At 40.7% G+C, this 21,247-nt stretch overlaps 1 protein-coding gene across 1 annotated transcript in view; it reads left to right on the forward strand.

The window, feature by feature from the left end:
* The window catches only part of znf608 (zinc finger protein 608), an 88,711-nt gene that overhangs the window by 43,518 nt on the left and 23,946 nt on the right, over positions 1 to 21,247 (forward strand). Inside the window, exon 3 of the mRNA XM_038287111.1 lies at positions 9,286 to 9,373. Coding sequence (XP_038143039.1) covers positions 9,286 to 9,373 — 88 coding nt within the window. The remainder of the gene's footprint in view (positions 1 to 9,285; positions 9,374 to 21,247) is intronic.

Here is a 21,247-nt window from a genome sequence, read left to right on the forward strand (position 1 = left end):
AATCAGATTCTTTCTAACTTGATATATTTATAACATGTTACTGTTTAACCAAAGTGTGTGTAATTTGTTTTGACTCTGACTTCTTTCCATTGTTGTAAGTAAGGAGGAACGAACGCTGCTCATGCAGAACAGGGCTGATTACCGTGCAATAAGGGCCGTATGAGGAACTGTTCTCTCTTTGCAAAGATAAAAATAAAGTGCTGACTGAGTGAAATCCATCAATCTCCGTTTATTTAACTGGTGTGAATAGTTAAATACTTTTTTCCCCAGAACAAGCTTAAGATTTTAAATCAAGCTCAATGAGTCTGTTGTTCATCCATATGTTCTTGATGGAGGAACGAGAAGATGAGGCTGATTCGCTGACTTCTTTTAATGCAGTCTGTGTTTCCTCTGAAGGAGTGTCTCTGCTTCTGAACCCTGCTTATGAGTTAAGGTGGGAGTTACCATGACAACCAGTGACTCAGCTTTTTTTTTTTTTCCCCTTGCTCTCTAACAGGATTTTACTCTGATCTGGAATATAGGTTCATGTTCAGGAAATGGGAGAAGATGTTTTAAACCCTCCATCATTTATAAACTATGAAGACAGCTGAGCGTAAAAATAAAATAAAATGGAGCAGAAAAGGAAAAAAATGGATGCATTTGCTCAGAAAACAGATCATTTACAGTTTCTGCTGTGTTTTCAAGCATTACTTGTCCTCTAAAAACACTCATTTAATGAAAGAAGCGTGTGGGATAATCAGAGCCGTATGCTTAGAGCAGAAAACGTCATATTTGGAGTTTTTTTTCCAGGTAGTTTTCCTCTGAAAACTGAAAAAAACAACCTGATTGTTTCTTAGCGAGGAGAGGAAATCCTCTGAGGCCTTTTTGCCGTTCGGCTGCATTAAGCTGAAATGGAGAAGAAAAGCAGAACCAGAGACCCAATGGCACAAAATGGTACCATGGGAGGCCCGGGCTCCGGATCAGACGGGCCGATGATTCATCGGCTGATATGGACGGCGAGGCACTTTGATAGGCTGCTAACGAGGACAGCGCTCCTCGCCACGGAGGCATTATGAATAAATCTGCTTGTCTCGCTTTGCCAGCCGCCAGGCCTCTGATGTTTACTGCTGTTTTTCTTTATTTGGTGGGGGGGGTCTCTGCTCAGTATTAATTAACAGCAGATACATCTCTGTTTGGGGAAAAAACAATGAGGAGGAAAAACACAAACAGCGCTGCAGGAAGCAAACCCAGACAGTATGGAGGACATCTTGATTTCAGAAGTGGGGGGGGGGGGGGGGGCGGGGGGGGGGGGGGGGGGCGCAAGTATTTTAAACATTTAATTATTATGTACAGCAGCAACCATTCAAAATGGCCCTTCCCAGTCAATGGCAGCCAAATGGCAGCAAAATCCCCTCCAACTTCCAGCCACTTGCCTTCTCATGGGCGTGGATATTTTTTTTTTTATTACATTTTCCAGATGAATATACAAATATTAACATAAAAGATTACCCACACAGAACAGCACATCATAGAACACTTGCACAGTCAAGACAACATGACGAAAACACCATACATTGATCCAAAGCATTCGTCCACAAGCATGAAAAAAAAGGAAAGTTATACAGGGTATTAAGCAGCGACGAGTCAGTCGGAATCACTTTTTCATTGAAGGAATTTTAGTACAGGGTCCCATATTTTCTCAAACACATCAACCTTATCTCCGTTATAGTGTCTCAGTCTTTCCAGATGCAGAGTGTTTGCTAGTTCTCCCAACCACAAATCAAATGTGGGCACAGAGTCCTTTTTCCAAAATCTCAAAATCAATCTTTTAGCAATCACCGTACCAAACAAGACAGCCATTTTCTCACTTTTAGTGACTGGTTGCAAAGCACTGGAGATCCCGATGATGGCAATAAGAAGATCTGGATCCCATCTTTTTCCGAAAGCTGCTGAAAAAACATAAAAAATTTTCTTCCAGAATGAGTGAAGCTGAACACATGACCAGAAGGAGTGCGTCAGGTTACCAATAGCAACCAGACAGCGATTACAAATTGGAGACACACTAGGAAATGTATAGTTTTGAACTGTATGAGATTGTGTCTGACATTGACTGAACAATCTTGAATACTTTTCAAACCCTCCTCCCACAGATCTTCAGATAACTGTTGCCCCAACTCATCTTCTCATGCCTTTTTAATCCTAATCGTGTTTACACATATATTGTTAAAGATCTTATAAAAGTGAGATACTGCCCCCCGACTGGCAGGATCAAATTTATTCATTTCCTCTAGGGTTTCATGTTTTGTTAAAGTCCCAAAATCTGTGGATATTTCTTAAAATGATTTTTAATCACTTTTAATTGCACATATAAGGAATATTTGTATTAACCGTACATGTAAAGAAGTTTTATGGGGCCCACAGGGAGTCTGCACTCCTTGTCCTTCCATAAAGCCTTTTATAGTTTTCTAGTTTCTCACAAACGGATGTGGAAACCACGGCTCACATTTCAGAGAGCGAGACCCAAACGGACGAGCCCCCGAGTGTTTTGGCGTCCTCCCAGAACGAGACAGAAGGACTAAAAATAGAAACTGTTTCCGACCTGCAGAAGCTCCAGGGGCGATGAGGAAAACCTTTCTTCCTCCTTCCGGATTCATCTCTGCCAGCGTGATTCTTACCTGACGTCTTCTGGCTGATGATGCTAAAACATTGCTTTAAACTGTTAGACTATATTCCCCCATTTCTTCATTTAAAAACAACTAATGAAACACTTTCTTCTGTTGTAAACCAATCAGAACTCCTCCTGGAGCCTCCGACAGTCATCACTTACCGCCATGACATCATCTAACTAAGATGATGATTGCTTTTTCTTTATTATTATTTCCCTGTTTGTTATTGGATGTCTATATCTGTTTTTAACAGATATCTAATGCAGGATGCTGTTAGGTTTGTTCAATGATGATTAGAAAATTAATGTGTGCTTATAAAACATTTGTGCGAGGGGATGCTCCACTCCTGTCTCATGATCCAGTCAGGAGACCATCCTTCCTTGTCATTCTGATGGAGCATTCTGTCTTCATGAACTGATCAACTGTTCTGTCAGAACAATACTCTGTTTGTAACCATGCGTCATGTTCTGTTAATAAACGCTCTGCAGAGGAGGTCCAGTGGGAGACAGTATGTTTGAGTCTGGGGTTCAACTGTCTCTCCTTCCTGCAGGAATTGCATCGATAAATCTGTATTTCAGTTCTTCTTAAGAAAAAACCTATTTATGAACCCAACAGATGCCGCGTCCTGAAAACGCCAACGCCTCACGGCTTGTTACCGGTTATTTTTGCCTGGAGAGATCACTCTAAATAAAACTTTCCATAACACTGCTTCTCATAGTGAATAACTACCAGGACTTTAACTAAAATAGAATTTAATGCCAAGTTAATAATAATAATAATTGAATTTTGGTGATCTTACACTGGAGAAATTCACCTCTGCATTTAACCTATCCTCTTGGGGAGCAGTGGGCTGCTGCAGTGGGGTTAAGGGTCTTGCTCAGGGGCCCACAGTGCAGTCTGAGGGATCCAACCAGGTTCTGGCAACCTTTTTGGAGCACAAGTAAACTGCCCTGACCCACTGGGCCAGGGGTCGGCAATTCACAGCTCTTTAGACCCCCCCCCTTCTCACCCCTGGAGCTTTTTCAAAAATATTTGAAAATTTTGTTTTTCTGTTTATTTATTTTAATACTGTGTACTTGGTGCTAGCTAAAAACTTAAATTGTAAATCAAATATTTAGTTCGGAAAATAAATATTTAACTTGCTGACAGATGTTTTAATATTTCTAATAATTCTAAATGTTTAGTTTGGAACTAAATATTTTAGATGATCATATTTAGTCATTTTTTCCCCCCCCAAAATATATTTATTCAAATTTTAACAATTTAAACAGACATCTTGGACAATATACAGAATGTAATCACAGCAATATTTACGTTTCGGTTCAAGTCAAAATAAAATACAGAAAACTTTACTCCAATGCGATCGATCACATTTCATACTTAGCCTCTTATAATGAAAATTAAAGTTGACAGTATTTGTCCTCCAATAAATTGTCTTTGGAAACTGCGGTTCACTTGTTCTTCAATCACTTGCACTTTTTATTATTTTTTTTTTAGATATTCAGAGTCTTAACATATTTAATGAAGGAGTTCCAAATAGATTCAAACAGGTCCTGTTTGTCCTTTAATATATACATGATTTTTTCCAGAGGGAGGACAGATAACATCTGCTGCAGCCGTTGGTTTATGCTCCGTCTGTGAGTCTTTTTCCAAAATATAGATATACTTAGGGATGCACGATATTGGGATTTTGGCCGATATCCGATATGCCGATATTTTAAAACTCATGTAGCCGATAACCGATATCGATACCGATGTTAAAGCTGGACAAAAATAAGTAGTCATTGGGCCGGATTTATCAAGATCCAATTTTGCGTGCAGTAATTTGCGCTCGCAAACTGGAATTTAGCGCGAGGGGCTAAACCATGGTTTGCGGGTGATTTAACAAGAGCGATTGCGTAACTGGTGGAAGGTGCAAAACTGTTGGAGACGCCCTATTTAAATGATGGTTTTGCGCGTTTTGTGGTTTGCCGCATGGCGAGTTTGGACAGCAGAAAGCGCAAAAGGAAATTCGACCCCATGGAAATGGAGGTATTGGTGGGTGAAGCCAACAAACATTTAAGTGAGCTACAGCAAAGAAGTGTGCCTGTCACACAGAGGAACGCTATATGTGAACAAATCTGTAATAAAGTAAACGCTGTTGGTGAAACCTTGCGAACAGTGGATGAAGTAAAAAGAAGATACCAGGATATTAGAAGGCGAACCAAAGAAAAACTGGCATATAACAAAACATCTGCGAACAAAACAGGAGGGGGCACAGTAGATGAGATGCCTCTGACCAGCATTGAGGAACAACAGCTGACGCTCTGTGAGGAGCAAATCACTGGAATTGCAGCTTCAAAATGGCAATGCTGGATAAACGAAATGTTTTGATGATCGTTTCCTCCTTCATTCCAAAAATATTCACACGGAGTGAAAAAATGCGTTCTCTGCGTCTCCTTGCTTCATTTCCATGTCTCCTTCTTGCGACAATAACCGCTGCCATGTGTGCGAAATTACGCATACAGACTATTTGCACCTTCTTTTGAAACGTGTTAAATATAGAGTCAGATACCGTTAGCAAAATTGCTTTCAGGTTTGATAAATCACTTTGCGAGTGCTAAATTAATATATTTATATGTTCTCCTCCCACAAGACGCACTTTAGCGTGTAAACGCCCCATATTGCATATTCATAGCAAAAAAAGTACTAAATGGATAAGAGGCGCTATTTAGCACGTTTTAAAGACCAAATCCTTTTAGCACGCTGTTGATAGATCAGTTTGTACATTTTTTAGCGTGCGCAGTGAAATAGCTCACGTTTTAATACACGCAAACCTTTGATAGATCCGGCCCATTGAAAATAGCAGTTTTGTTATCCATTTCTGACACTTTGAAAAATAATATACTCAAATATATTTTCATATGCTGATATCAAATAGATTTTTAAAAACGCGGTATCAATCTATTTTACTTTCAAAATCTGGTGAAATTTATTGTTCTGTTACAAACTCTCGTGATATTTTGCAAATTCTTGTGAGATTTTGTTAGTAAAATAGATCGATACCGCGTCAATATATCAACATATAAAAATATGGCAACATTTGGTGAATTTTCGGGGGATTTCGTAGCATAACGATGACATATAGCAATATTTCATTAGTAAAAGAGATTGATATGGTGTTTTTAAATGGCAATATATCAGCATAGGAAGATATTGGGATATTTTAATGTATCAATATTTTTTCCCTCGTCTTTAGAAGTTTTTAAGTCTGTAAAAAAGAAGTTTTTGAGGAAGAAGAAGAAGTAGTATTTTTTTTTTTTTTTTAGACTTTAGAAACTCAGAAGCTGATCCAATATCGGGTTAAATATCGGTGGGGGGGCCGATGTCCGATATTCAGTTTTAAAGCCGATACCGATAGGGGGCCGATTATATTGTGCATCCCTAGATATACATTTCTTCGCAATAAGCAAACTTAAGTTTATAAATACTTGTTCATTTTTTGTGTAAATATGTTTTTCAGGGAATAAACCAAACACAAACAACCTTGGCTCCAAAATGATCTGTTTAGAAACTATGTTTTCTATAGCACCTTGTACTTCTTTCCAAAACTGTATAATTTCTCTGCAATACCACATATAGTGAACCAGAGTCCCTCTAACCCCTGTGCATTTTGGACATACATCAGGTTATACCTATTGAGGTCTACTGGTGTTATATAAATCCGCATTAGCCATTTGCTTCCATCAACACCTTTGTTTCTAGATGTTGGAGCTTGGCCTGTTTTCCAGTGTAGTCCTGTTTCTCTGACTGTGACTAACTGGATGTGCTCTCTTCATCCTCTGACATGGGAGCTGGCTCGGAGCTCGTCTGCCTGGCTGTGTGTTTCCTGGACGGGGCCGCCTGTGGAGCTGGTTGACAGTTGCCTTTTGTATCTATGCTTCTTTTTCTATGTCTGCTTCTGTCTCCTTGAACCCCAGTGGGCCTCAGCAGATGGCCGCTCTGCTGGAGGTTTCTTCCTGTTCAAAGGGAGTTTTTCCTCTCCACCGTCGCTACAAGCATGCTTAGTGTGAGGGATTGCTGAAGAGTCAATGAGTCGATGCAATCAGCTGGTTTTCCTTAGATAGAAAACTTTGAATCAATCTGACTGGATGATCTGGTTGAACTGGAAAGTGACCTGAGATGACATGATGTGAATTGGAGCTATAGAAATAGACTGAATAGAATTGAATTATATTGAATCATTTTTAGAGATGTGTTAATAGAGCTGGTGTGGGCTAATTAACATGCTGTCTGCCAATCTTCCTCTGTCAACTCAATCGATAGATCGTCTTTGCAATATTTAGTCATTTAGAACTTTTTTATAAATGAAGGAATGGCGTTGTGAAAAAATTACGATCGTAGAGAAGTATGAACGTTTAATAAATTGAGCTGCATTAAAATTTTAAGCTTTACAAGCCTCTTTATGAGCGATAAAGTTTATTCCTTCTCAGGTGTGTTGCTGCCGGGGAAACAGTATCTACTGAGGAAGAGTCTTCAGGGTGACAGAGACGGTTAAGATGGTTCCTCGCCGCCGCGCCGCTCTCTGACACAACTAATGAGCACTAAAACGGATCTTTAGGGCCTTTCTTTGGTGTCGGTGGCTGTAGGAGGAAATGAGGCTCGCCTGCAGGAATCCACTGATTTATGGAGCGGAACCTGCTGCGTCATAAAGCTGAAGATAAACACATTTCTGTCTTTGTAAAAACGGTTCCACCTGCAGGCCTGACTGCTGAGGAGGAACGTCGATAACGGAACCGGTTCCCGTTTCCAGGAGTTCTGGATGAGTTTGGAAACCATTTAGAGACGTGAATCCTGCTTCCTGCACCAAACGCATCAGAAGGGACTCTTACCTTTTATTGTTTCATGCTCCCGCCGCGTTCTCCTTCCATCAGCGTGTCATTCTTCATCAGAAACAGGCGAGATCAGAGAAATGAGAAACTGTGCGGGGCCGTGTGGGGCCGTTAGGGGCCGGGGGAAAAGGTTAAATCTCTTCTCAGACAATCAGACTGCTGATATCCTGTAGAATAATCTGTGCAAACACCTGCCTCGCTGCAGAACGCTAAAATCCACCTGAGGGAGTCATTCCAATCTACTTCTCTGTTTGGCTTTTATTGCTTCATGTTTGAACTGTTTTAAATTCAGAGATTTATTCTGATGTGGTTTAAGGAGCCACAGCCGAACCATTAAAACCATTTATTACCTTTGATTTCACAGGTTTTTCCATTCCTCCCTGGTTTCTCTCTCCCACCTTTAGCACTGGACAGGAATTCAAAAGGAGCAGCAGGATGAGGAATGGTCTGTTAGAACAGAGGCCCCGCCCCTTCTAATGATGTCAACATATGGCAACACCACTTGGAAAAACTGTATTGCACCCGTTTCTTAACGATCAAATCTCTTTTGCATTTTCAACATATTATTACCTATATTTGCTATTATTTTACTTTTCATTGGTGATCTAAAGTAGCTAAAAGTAGAAAACAATCATTTATAGTCTGGAAGGAAGTACTGCGTTCTCAGACAGACGGAGCTCTGCTATTTAACAAGGTGATAAAACAGATCTCAGCTTATTTTTATTCTTTTTATTAAAATCTAAAGGCAGAGGACAAATGGAACATCTTAAAAAATGACTTTCGTAGAGATTTTAGACGAATAAAACAGTTATTCTACTTGTAGAAAACGAACAGTTGTTGTTTAAGGGGCGCAGTAAAACATTAGGAGCAATATTTATGGTTATTTAGCTTATTTTAAGACAAAATAAGGGGTTTATTTTTTTTCTCCAAGTCATTTTTTCACTTATTCATTCAGTCATTTATAGAAATCTTACTTTGTTAAATAAATATTTAGTTTGAAGCTAAATATTTATTTAAAAACCTAAATATTAAGTTTGTAAATTAAATATTTAGTTTGTTAAATAAATATTTTGCTCCAAACTAAATATTTAGTTTGGAAATTAATTATTTAGTTTGGTAAATATTTGGTTTGGAGCTAAATATTTGTTTGTTACATAAATATTTAGTTTGAAGCTAAATATTTATTTAAAAAAACTAAATATTAAGTTTGCAAATTAAATATTTAGTTTGTTAAATAAATATTTTGCTCCAAACCAAATATTTACCAAACTAAATGTTTAATTTCCAAACTAAATATTTAGTTTGGAGCTAAATATTTATTTAAAAAACTAAATATTTAATTTGCAAACTTAATATTTATTCAACATTTAGGATTTTTATAAATAAATGAATGACGTTGTGAAAAAATGACTTGAAAAAAAATAAACCCCTTATTTTTCTCTTGAAATACGCCAAAATAACCATAAATATTTTTCTTAATGTTTGACTGCTTAACTTTACAAACGGTAAAGTTAAGCACGAGCTAAAAGAGGCTAACCTGTTAGCTACTAAGCACAGCTAGTCACAGCGCTAACCAGCTCTTTATATCAGGGTCTAACAGTTACTTTGTTCGCCAGAAACTGATTTTTTTTCAGTTTTTTTATCGATCAGTTAAAACTTCCTCGGTCATCAGACGTCAAACTATCCAACTGTCTTTGGTTTTTCTATTGCAGAATATCAGTGTGGTTCTATTTAATCCTGGAATAACTGCTGTCCTGTTTTACTGACAGGTGTGCTGGTGGTGAACGTGACCTGGAGAAAGAGAACCTATGTGGGAACTCTGCTGGACTGCACCAAACACGACTGGGCTCCTCCAAGGTAAACAATGGTCCCCCCCCCCGGTGTATTGTTCTTCTATTCTCTATATTCAAGGACACAACGATCAGGATGTAACTAGATAACTTTATTAACTTTTTCTTGTTCTTCTACATTTTTCCATTCAAACCCAGAGTGCCACCAAGTGGCCATAACATGCTATTACATCTCCCCCTTTTAGATAAACGTTTAACCGATTTGGCAGAACTTCAAATCATTGTAATATATTCATCAATGGACGTAACCTGAGCGGCTAACCGAAGACATTCCATTTCACTGTGGCTATTACTTAAACCTTTAGTTTTCAACAACCAGAACCTGCCTTTCCTAATAACATTTCAACTTTCAAACAGGAAAATTGTGACTATTTTTTTTCTTTTTAACATGTCTTATTTTCTTCCTTGTCCACCGTGATGTGCATGTGTGTATACTGTTCAAAGGTCCAGTCTTTCAGGAGCCCTGGACAGTCTCCCTGACCTAGTCGTCGTCACCTCACCTGATGTTGGAGGTACTGGTACCTCTCTGAGTTGTGAACGGTTGCGCCGCATCCGTCCTCCTTCCGGGGTTTCCACCTCATATGAGCGCGGTGTAGGTGCAGGTCCCACAACTGTCCCTCTGGTGCGTGTGGGTCTGATCCACACCTGCTGTCCGGGCTGAAGAGGTGGCAGAGTTTGAGTACGGTGTCTCCGGTTAAACGTTTGTTGTTGTTTCAGTTTCAAGGCAGTGTCCTTTTCTCTGAATGTCTTGAGATCCGGCCACTTTGGTTGTAACTGCTCCGGTGACACAGGGACTGGTGTTCTGATTCTCCTCCCCATCAGTAGTTGTGCTGGGGAGCTCCCATGTGCCAATGGGGTGGCCCTGTAGGCCAACAGAGCCTTATGGAAATCTCCCTCTTTCTCCAAAAGGGACTTCACTGTTCTGACGGCCCGTTCAGCCTCCCCATTGCTCTGCGGATAACGGGGGCTGCTTGTCACGTGCCTGAAGTCATACTCTTGTGCAAACAGAGCGAATTCGTGACAGGAAAATTGTGGGCCATTGTCCGTGACAAGCACTTCTGGGCATCCATGTCTAGCAAACACAGCTTTAATTCTTGCAATAGTCTGTTTTGCAGATGTGCTGTTAGGTAGGTTGCAAACTTCAATAAAACGAGAAAAGTAGTCTATCATGACTAAGTAATTCCCATTCTGCCATTGGAAAAGATCTGCCGCGACTCTCTGCCATGGTCTGTTTGGGAGGTCGGTAGTGAGCAGGGGCTCGACTGCTGTGTGAGCTTCCCGTGCGCAAATCTCACATCTCTCCACCATCTGTTTCACAGCAGACGTGATGCCTGGCCACCAGACTGATTCTCTAGCTCTAGCTAGGCATTTGTTGATGCCTTGGTGTCCCTGGTGAAGTCTCTGCAGGATATCAGGTCTCATGCTTTCAGGTATTATGAGTCTCTCACCTTTCATGAGTAATCCTCCATCGTGCAGAACTGACCTGTCCTGCCAGTAGGGCAGCAGCAGCTCGTGTACATCTCGTCTGTGTTCGGGCCAGCCATTTGCAATGTAGTGACTGAGACGTTTGCATGTGTTGTCTGAGGTTTGCGCCCTCTTAATCTGTTCCAGCTTTGTCGGTGTGGCTGGGAGGTTTTCTACTACACTGTCCAGGTACGCTTTACATTCTTTTTCCAGGTCTTGCTCTGCCTCCGTAGCCGTGGTTGGAAGAGGCGCTCTCGACAGGGCATCAGCGGTTATCAAGTTTTTGCCTGGGACATGGATTATGTTGAAATTAAATCTTAGCAATCTAAGCCTGAATCTGATAATCCTTGGAGGGAGGTCGTCCAGTGCTCTGGACTTCAGGAGGGTTATAAGTGGCTTGTGATCAGTCCTTATAGTAAAATCCTGCCCACTCAGGTATCCTCGCAGGCGCTCACACGCCCAGGTCACAGCTAGAGCCTCTTTTTCTATTTGGGCGTACCGCGATTCGGCCTTGGTCAGACTTCTAGAAATGAAAACTACAGGTCTCCATTCACCGTCAGGCTGTTTTTGTGTCAACACCCCTCCCAGTCCATAGGAAGAAGCATCAGCTGATACCATGGTTTCGTGACTCGGGCTGTATTGGGCTAACACAGTCTCTGACCCTAGTTCCTTTTTCGTCTCCTGGAACGCTCTCTGTTGGGGTGCCTGCCATATCCAGCTGTTCTCTGACTTTAACAGGTCACGGATGGGCTTTGTCAGGTCAGGCAGACGTGGTGAGAATTTGCCCACATAATTCACCATGCCCATGAAACGGCGAACGTCCCCCACATCCTTCGGCTCAGGCATATCCAGGATCGCTTTTATTTTATCTGGGTCTGCTCTGATGCCTGTTGAGTTTATGACATGGCCCAGGAATCGAATTTCACCCTTAGCAAACTGGCATTTCTCATTTAGAGTAAGTCCAGCTTCTCTGAATTTCTGTAGCACTTTGTGCAGCCGTTCGTCATGCTCTGCTCGATCCTTTCCCGAGACAAGGACATCATCAGCATGGCACAGGGCTCCGTCAATACCATCAATCAGCTGAGAAATCCTCTTCTGAAAATGTTCTGGAGCCGAAGATATTCCAAAAGGGAGCCTCTTGAAGTAATAGCGTCCCTCTGGTGTGATGAACGTGGTCAACAGCATTGAGTCTTTATGTAGCGGTACCTGCCAGAAGCCTGATGTCGCGTCGAGCTTTGTGAAGATCCTGGCTCCTTCTAGCTTGGCCAGCGTCTCATCCACTGCCGGTAAGATGAGCCTCTCCCTGATGACATTCTCATTCAGATGTGTTAAATCTACACAAATGCGTATTTTCCCTGATGTTTTCACAATAGGGACCATGCCTGCGCACCATTCAGTTGGTTCTTCCACGCGGCCTATGACCCCCATCTTCTCCATCCGGTCCAATTCCTCTTTCATTTTGCTGCGGAGGGGAATGGCTACACGACGCGGAGCAGAGAGAACATAGGGTGTTGCATCATCTTTCAGCTTAATTTTGTACTCTCCTTTAAGTTTACCTAGCCCTGTGAAGACATCTGGGTAGGTTGAGCGGAAGTATGCCTCTGCATCGTCTATGCTATGAAGCTGTGGAATCATCTGCAGTCTGCGAATTGCAGGGAGGCCCAGTAAGGGTGTGCTCAGGTCCTTCACAATGAACACCTCCTCCTCAATCCTTCTGTTGCCTCTCTGAATGACAGCCTTCACTTGCCCTTTAACATCCAGAGGTTGATTGGCGGGCCCCAGCAGTGGTCTTTGTGGCGCTGTGTATTTGCCATATCGATCCCGTACATATTCCGTCTCTGGGATAGCAGTCACAGACGCGCCAGTATCCACCTTAAAACGCAACGGGCTGCCGTTTATGGTAAGTATTTCTGTCCATGTCGACAAATGTGGGTGGTCAATAGTTCCTAGATAAGCCCTAGCTGCGTCCTCCTCAATGGATTCCAGCTTTGGAGCCGATCTGCACACTTTCGCAAAGTGTCCCCTTTTATGGCATTTTCTGCACTCAACATCTTTAGCTGGGCACTCAGTCCATGAATGTTTTGGGGTTTTGCCACACTTTCCACATTGTTTGGACGTTGTCGTGGTAGCATGAGGCTGAGAAGGGTTGGCACGTTGCCAAGATTTATTTTTATGAGCCTGTCTCTTATAGTTATGAAAAACTGCATCCATTTGCCCTGGTGACTCAGCTGACCGCAGGACAGCTTGTTGCTTTTTCACCACCTCGTGCTGCCTCACTTGAACAATGGCCGTATGTAAATCCAACGCTGGGTTAAGTTGCAATCTTTCAGACAATTTGGCGTCACGTATGCCGACAACAATCCTATCTCGGATCATCTCCTCGCGTAAGAGGCCGTAGTTGCAGTGTTCAGCCAGCTTGTGCACAGCGGTGATAAAATTCTCTGCAGATTCGCCAACTTCCTGACATCTCTTATTAAACTTGGCTCGTTCATAAATAACATTATGCACTCCGATAAAATGTCCATCAAAAGCCTCTTTTACCTCCTTATAGTCCTTTTGTTTTTCTTCTGTTAGTTGCAATGAACTTAGGATGTCATCAGCCTTGTCCCCCATTGTGTAAATGAGAGTATTCACCTGATATGCGCCGTCTTTTTCCATCAATCCAGACGCCATTCTGAAGCGTTCGAATCTTTTTATCCATGCTGGCCACGAGCTTGGCTCGAAATCGAACGGTCCCGGTGGGGTAATGGTAAATACGTTGTCCATGCTTCGTGCTTTTAGCTAGTCGCTAGCTTGTTTTTAGCTTTCGCCGACTCACTGCTTTCCTTGCACCGCAGGTGATCCGTTTCTTTCTTCCCACCGTATAACTCCTCCGACACGTTATCTGTGTCACTAGACTCCTTCTGTCGTGAGTTATGATCTTCTGACACCATGTATTGTTCCTCTATTCTCTATATTCAAGGACACAACGATCAGGATGTAACTAGATAACTTTATTAACTTTTTCTTGTTCTTCTACATTTTTCCATTCAAACCCAGAGTGCCACCAAGTGGCCATAACATGCCATTACACCCGGTATGCCAGGAAGGGACATTTCACGGGTTTCTGCCTCCATCTTTAACCAAAGACTGATGCTACATAAGCTAACAGTGAATCTGGTTTAAAACAGGAACTGTGAAGCTAAACTTTAAACAGAAAAAACTGATTTCTCTGGTTTTGGAGAACAGGATGTCCTGATCAGCCTTTTCTGTTCATCTGATTCTTCTCACAGTGAATAAGCTGAACATTGACATGGAAGCTCTGGTTCTTTGTACTGCTGCTCTCAGCCAGAAGGTCCTAGTCAAATCCAAGAGGTTCTGTTTGTGTGACCTTTACATGGAGTGGATGAATTAGCTTTATGAAAACATGTTGAAGCTGAAAACATTTTAGCTTATTTAAACTCTGCTTGAGGTTTAAACATTTGAACTGTTTTCCTTCTTGTTGCATAATGACTGTGATCGGTGTTTATGGAAGTAAACATGGATGGTAGTGCTGGAGCGCATCTAGCGATCTTTACCAACCTTAAAGGAATAGTACACCCAAAACATGATTAGCCTTCATTTTCTACCCCATGCTGAACAACACTCTGGAGTACTTTTTTGATATCTCAAATGCATCTGGAGATCTGGGAGGCTTCTTGCTGTCTGCTGACATTCAAATAATGGAGGTCTATGGCGCCCGAGGCAGAAAGGTCCATAAAAGTCCACAAAAAACGTGTCAATATTCCTCCATACTGCTCGTCCAATGTATTCCAAGTGTCCTGAGTGGGAGCATCCAGAATTTACTCGAAACGAAGTCATTTAGAATGTTTTTAGAGCATAAACAGTAGTGTATAGGATTTCCTGAAAGCGCGATCACGACGCTACGGAAGCCGGCAGACCAAACCAGCGCATTCAGCGCGGCAAAGAACTCATGCTCTTCCTCAACACTGAAGTCCTCAGACATTTTTCTTTTGTTGTTTCTTTCTTTGCACAGGTAAACGGCAAATTTCTTCTTCTATTCTTGCATTATCGGCAGAGCAGACGCTGAATGCGCACTTTCATCTGGTTTGGTCTGCCGGTTTCCGTAGCGTCGTGAACGCGCTTTCAGGAAATCCTATACACTACTGTTTATGCTCTAAAAACATTCTAAATGACTTCGTTTCGAGTAAATTCTGGATGCTACCCACTCAGGACACTTGGAATACATTGGACGAGCAGTATGGAGGAATATTGACACGTTTTTTGTGGACTTTTATGGACCTTTCTGCCTCGGGCGCCATAGACCTCCATTATTTGAATGTCAGCAGACAGCAAGAAGCCTCCCAGATCTCCAGATGCATTTGAGATATCAAAAAAGTACTCCAGAGTGTTGTTCAGCATGGGGGTGAGTAGAAAATGAAGGCTAATCATGTTTTGGGTGTACTATTCCTTTAACTACTCAATCTTTTCTTACTGCTCTCTGCATCATCGTCCACCTTTTTTTTTTCTTACTGCTTCTGCATAGCGAGACGTCAAACAGTGAACGTTGGGGTTGCATGAATGCGACCTGTCGGTTCAGACTCAGGCCGCATTTGGAAAGATCCGATTTGTATCGGATTCAAGAAAACATAGCTAAGTAGCCTCGGTCGGATTGGAAAAAATCGGATCTGCTTTAGTCAGACTGTCATGAAAAGATCAGATACAGGCCTCATATAGGCAAAAAAGAAATCGGACATGGGTCACTTCAGGCTGCAGTGTAAATGTAGCCTATCTGCCAAACAGAACAATGAATGGAGTAATCAGCTAACTGGGAGCAGGTGTGGACAGAGGGATCTAGAAGGAAGCTGCACCGAAAAAAAATAATGCAACCGCTTTTGGCATTTACTTAGTCATATTTAGTTATTTTAACCAAATTTATTTGTGTCCTACCCTGCTACCATGGAACAATTGTGCTAAAGTAATCAAATATGACTAAGTAAATGCCAAATAGAGCAATGAATCAAGTAATCTGCTAATAGGGAGCAGGTGTGGACAGAAGAATCTAGAAGGGAGCTAGGGGGAATAAGACTGACTCAAGGGGGCAACATAGAATAAACAAGAAATACATAAGTGCACAAATACAACCAAAAAAAACAACTAGAACGACACAAGATGGAAATAAAACCAAAGACCCAGAAAACACAAAATGACATAAATCAAAGTGTAACAGAAAATTAAAAAAGAAAACTTAAACAGAACCAAAAGGTCCAGAAAGAGCAGAATCATGACAGAGATAGTTCAGACCGTATCTTCGTTCTTTTTGATCCAGCATGATAAAGCTATGACCGCGTCACCGATTCACTGGAGATTCCCCCTTCTTTTCTTTATTGCTGCAGAGATGATTAAAGGTCTAAGTCGTCTCAGAGGCTTTCAGCTGTCGTTCAGCGATGAGCTTTAATAAAAACACTCTCAGCTGTGTATCCGAACCGTTTTACAAACTGCGCCTCCCCTCGCTCTGCTGAAACCTTTCAATTATTGCTCCTGTATGTAAGTGATAGTTGTCATGGCAATTACAGCTTAATCTCCAAAAGTGGGGACTAAATTGCTTTTTTCATTTTGAACTCATCTCTCGGCGGAGGCCGACTGAGGTTTCATAATGTAATTCAATGGTATAAAGCTGCTTCTCTTTCTACTTCATTCATTTTCAGAGTTAAATGTACAAAAAGATTAAATACAATCAATAAAACTTGTATAGAAAACATCAAAGGAATAGGTTTTTAATTTTTTATTTTGCTGCAGGAACTGTGCAGAAAACCAATTACAAACATCACAGGAGTGGTGAGATACATCGTTTTAAAACAGCAAGAGGGTTTTTTTAAAGGACAAATAAAAAAAGAAAATGTACTCATTTAACGCCATCCTGTCGGGTGGAAAAATGTAAGGTTTTCTGCATGAAAAGGGTGGTTAGAGAAGCAGAGCCGTGGCTGAGCGCAGCAGACAGGAGGTTTGATATAAATAACGCTGCAGATTGGAGTGTGGAAAAGCAGTGTTGAGATGCAAAGCGCAGCAGTGAACAGCATCAAAAGACTTCAAGGTAGGAGGGAACGCCACCTGAATACAGAACCGCTCTGTGTCAGAGACTCAGGTAATACTGGATTCTACTCATTCTTTTATGTTGTCGGTTGAAAAATAGGCTTTGCAGTGGAAATAAAGACGACGTTTGTCCTTAAGGTCGTGCTAAAGTGGTTCTCTTTGAGTTCTAATCTGATTTAGCTCATTCTTGGTAAAAACCTGTCAAGATCAGAAACATGCAGGACCCTCTGGGGTTAGAGGAAATGCCCTCAGTAATCCCTAACCTCTTTTAAAAACATCATTCAAGCAATTATTGCTTAAATTAAGTGAAAATTGTGATTTTAATTTATTAAGGCAATGCAGGTTTTTTCGTGTAGCACAAATCAAAGTGCTTTACATGAATTAGACAATAAAACAGAAGAAAAAAGCAGAGTAAAAGCAAATAAAGATAAAAACATGATCAAAGCAGGTGGTAAAACATATCAACCAGTTGGAACTAGGGATGGGCGATATGGACAAAAAAATGTATCACGATAATTTCTAGGTTTTACCACGATAACGATAAGTGACGATAAAAATCAAAAACACAATATCAGCCTAATGTATCAAAACAATCAAACAAGCCTGAAATATGAGAACAAATTTCACATTTATTTAAATGCTACACAGCACATATAACTTGGCTTATAAAAGTTGCAAAGTAGTGCAACTGTAAATACAACCTGATAAATTGAGAAACAGAACTTAAAAGTATTTCACTGAAAACTAAAACTAATCAGTAATCACCTCCTAATATAAATAGATGTGTAAATTACCAGTTGCTGGAACATGCCATATATTGGATAAATAAATACCAGTGCAAGTTCTAACATACATTACAATCACTTCACTAAAAATAAAATTCAAATGTTATATCAACCTGTAACAATCTTTTGTTTTGCTGTTGGGCTACAAAAATGTGCAAATGGCATGATAAATAAAGGGGAAAAAAACAGAAAAATCTAAATACTAAAATAGAAATAAATAATTTCAATAAATTCCAACAAACATGTAAAACCTGAAATACTTCTTTGTGCAAGAATGTACAAATAAGACCAGCAGGATCGTCCGCATGCTAAACAATAAAATAAAAATAAATCATTTTAATAAATGTAAAAAGAATATAAAAACTGAAATATCTCTTTGGCTGTCACATGGTGTGGAATGAGAAAACGCGTCGGCAAGTTTTGTTTGAGTGGCAGTCGGTTTCTTAACAGAGGTTTTCGAAGTCGAGGCTTCTGCTGCATCGCAGCGCATCTTCTGACTAGCATCATATTCTGGTTTGTGTTTTAGGTGGTGAAATAAATTGGTAGTGTTGCTGTCCTTTGTCGTCACAGATTGTCTACAAACATGGCATATTACGACTTTCTGCTCCGTATCAGACTTTTTAAATCCAAACCAGTTCCAGATAACGGAGCTGGAGCCTCTTTTAGGAACCAGGTCTTGGGGCACGTCTCCTCCACCTTCCGCCATGCTTGTTGTTTGCTAATAATTCCTCAGTTAACAGTTTAACTCCATCAGTCAAAGGCAGCTCTAAACTAACGGGTTTTCAGCTTTTACTTCAAAGAACTCAGGCTTCCAGCTCTTTTCCAGTCTGCTGAGAGTTTGTTCCAGATCAGTAGAACATAGATGCTGCTCCTCCATGTTTAGTTCTAGTTCTGGGTGAACAGAGGAGGCTGGAACTAGAAGATCCTGCTTAGACATGAGTCCTTTAATCCTGGAGATGTGATTCAGGTGATAAAAGGCTGACTTTGTCTTTTATGAAGCTTTAGGTCTGAGTCCATCATGACAACAAGATTTCAGCCATAATCAATGGTTTCTAGATGGGGAAGGTTCTCAGTCATCCAGGTCATAGTCATTCCAAAACAGTTAAAATCAATCCACTGGACTTTGTTTCCAAATTTTAAGATGTTTTGCTTCCCATTCAGGAAACTTTTTCAATTCAAAATGTCCAAATTAGCGCTGAGTTTGAGGCTTTATAGGGTCGACCAACAAAGCCTGGTTTATCTTTATAAAACATGCAAATAGAAACGGATGAACGGGTCCCCCCCTTTGGAATGGGGGTCGTTTGGCTTCTTTGTTAGCCTGCAATGCCCCATACCTGTCTATGTCTCTGGAAGGGGCACCTCAGTTCCGCTGGTTATTTGTTGTTCCAATGAGTTGCTTCTTAAAACCTCTGGCTGGGTTATCTCAGTGTTTTCAGACAACAGTAAAGTCGACACTGGCAGAGTCGTATCATTTCCATAACAAGCATTTATTTCCACGTTCGCTTCCAGTTGGTTAATCCTCATTTCCTTAACAGTCATCCTCTGTAGGAGGCAGTCGAAGTTCTATGGGGTGAAAGGAGGCATTTATGTGATCGAAATAACATAAAAATGTTTTCACATAAAAGTCACACTGGAGTATAGATCGCATTTTTGGGGGAAATTTATTTGATAAAATCCAACACCAAGAACATCTTGAAAGAAAATATATAGTAAAAATAGAATAGAGGCCAAAACAGCCAAAAATAATTGTACGGTATGCTAACATTACGCAACACATTAAAAACAAACGGAGAATGTGCCTAGTATAATAACATAACATATTAATAGTTATTCAGATAACTATTTTACCGTATTTCTCCAAATTACTAAATCCAATGAAATCTTCAACTCTACTAACTCAAAACTTTCTTTCTGCTGCATCATTACAATTTTTGGCTGCATATTTTTATTCTTTTATAATCTGCAGAATAGTATTTTCTTTTCGGTGCCAGTTTTGTAAAGAGCTTCTCAGTTGTTTTTATAAGTTCACCCCAATTTTTACATTATCAACACATGCTTGGAGCGCCCTCTTGGGGTTTAGTGTGAAAATAACATGTGAAATTATACAATAATGTTTTAATAAGTCACATAAGTCGCTCCAGAGTATAAGTCGCACCCCTGGCCAAACCATGAATTAAATTCCAACTTACAGTCTGCAAAATACAGTAGATGTTTGGAGACTATGGATTCCAGACTTTTTTCGTTACTTAGGTCTTTATCTGTGTCGCAGTGAGGGGTTATTTTCACCCATATCTAGTTTAAATATGTGGAAGAAGCTTTTATTAGCCTTAAAAAACAAGATTTCCACCTAAAGAGAGTGTGATGAAATCTTCAGGGTGTTCACGGTTTGGCTGGGTGAAGTTTGATAGAAGTTAAAGTGCAAAGGAACTGGTAGCCCAAGAAAACTCCTTTAAGTGACTATAACATAAATATGGCGGAGAAAACGACTTCAACATCCATACGACGCATCACCCTCAGTTAAAGTCTTGGAAAGTCTTAGGAAACCAGGAAAGTCTTGGAAAAAGAACCCATTAAAAATTGACTGGTGGTTTGTGGAAAATGGTCTCATTAGTGGGAAATGAACTGGTCAATAAGCAGCTGATGTGTTAGACACAGAGGTAGAAATCAGATGTATCTCTGCCTCAGGTTCTGATGGACCTCAGCGGTGACAAATCTAATGATGGTTTATTTATATTGCACCAATTCACAACACATGTGTTCTCAGGGCGCTTTACAGAGACAAAACTGTCGGTTAGAAAAAACAGTTGATTGCATTCAGCCATTAACCAGCAAGACATGCTACTCCTGGATGAGCAACTACTGTGTGACAAAATTCAGCTCAGCGAAAGAACAAAGTCTCTACAACTAACTTTTATTAATGTCACATTGAGCTATAGGAATGTAGGAAACAGGGGCAGATTTAGAAAATTTGGGACCCTAGGCAAAGACAGGCAGGGGGCCCTCTGAATTGAGAAACCAACACATCAAACAGCCCCATTCTCCAGATAGAGAAATGTTAATAGAATAGACATCCATTATCTGTTCTAGGTTGTGTCCCTCTCTTCTTGTCCCTTTTCTTCTTGTTTTCCTCTCTATGTTTTGTACTCAGCTGACTTTTCATGCTGTCTCTAAAGGAATGAAAGATTTTTTCCAAGCACTAAGCTCACTTAGCTGATTGCTCCTTCCTGTGTTTCCAAAAAGGCCAAAGTAAATAACCCAGTCCTTCTTTTCACTGTAGACAAGCCATGATCTGCTTATCTGTTCTCCATTTATCATTTGGATGAAATAATAGCTGCATGAATCATGACAGCAGACAAGATAGAGGAGAGCAGGAGGCGGGGTTACCAATCTACTCGCTCTGGAGAGCAGAGTTCGCTGCTTTTAGATGTTGTCTCCAAAGTCTCCAGTAGCAGAAAAAAGTCTCTAGATTTGGCGCTAGGAGCTTTTTAGAAATCAAAGTGCTAGAGGGGTCTGAAAAGTCACTAGCAACTAAAACACTAAGTTGGCAACACTGCTCTTCG

Source organism: Cyprinodon tularosa, unplaced genomic scaffold (genome assembly GCF_016077235.1).
Source record: "Cyprinodon tularosa strain WSP-4 unplaced genomic scaffold, ASM1607723v1 ctg235, whole genome shotgun sequence".
NCBI classification, from domain to species: domain Eukaryota; kingdom Metazoa; phylum Chordata; class Actinopteri; order Cyprinodontiformes; family Cyprinodontidae; genus Cyprinodon; species Cyprinodon tularosa.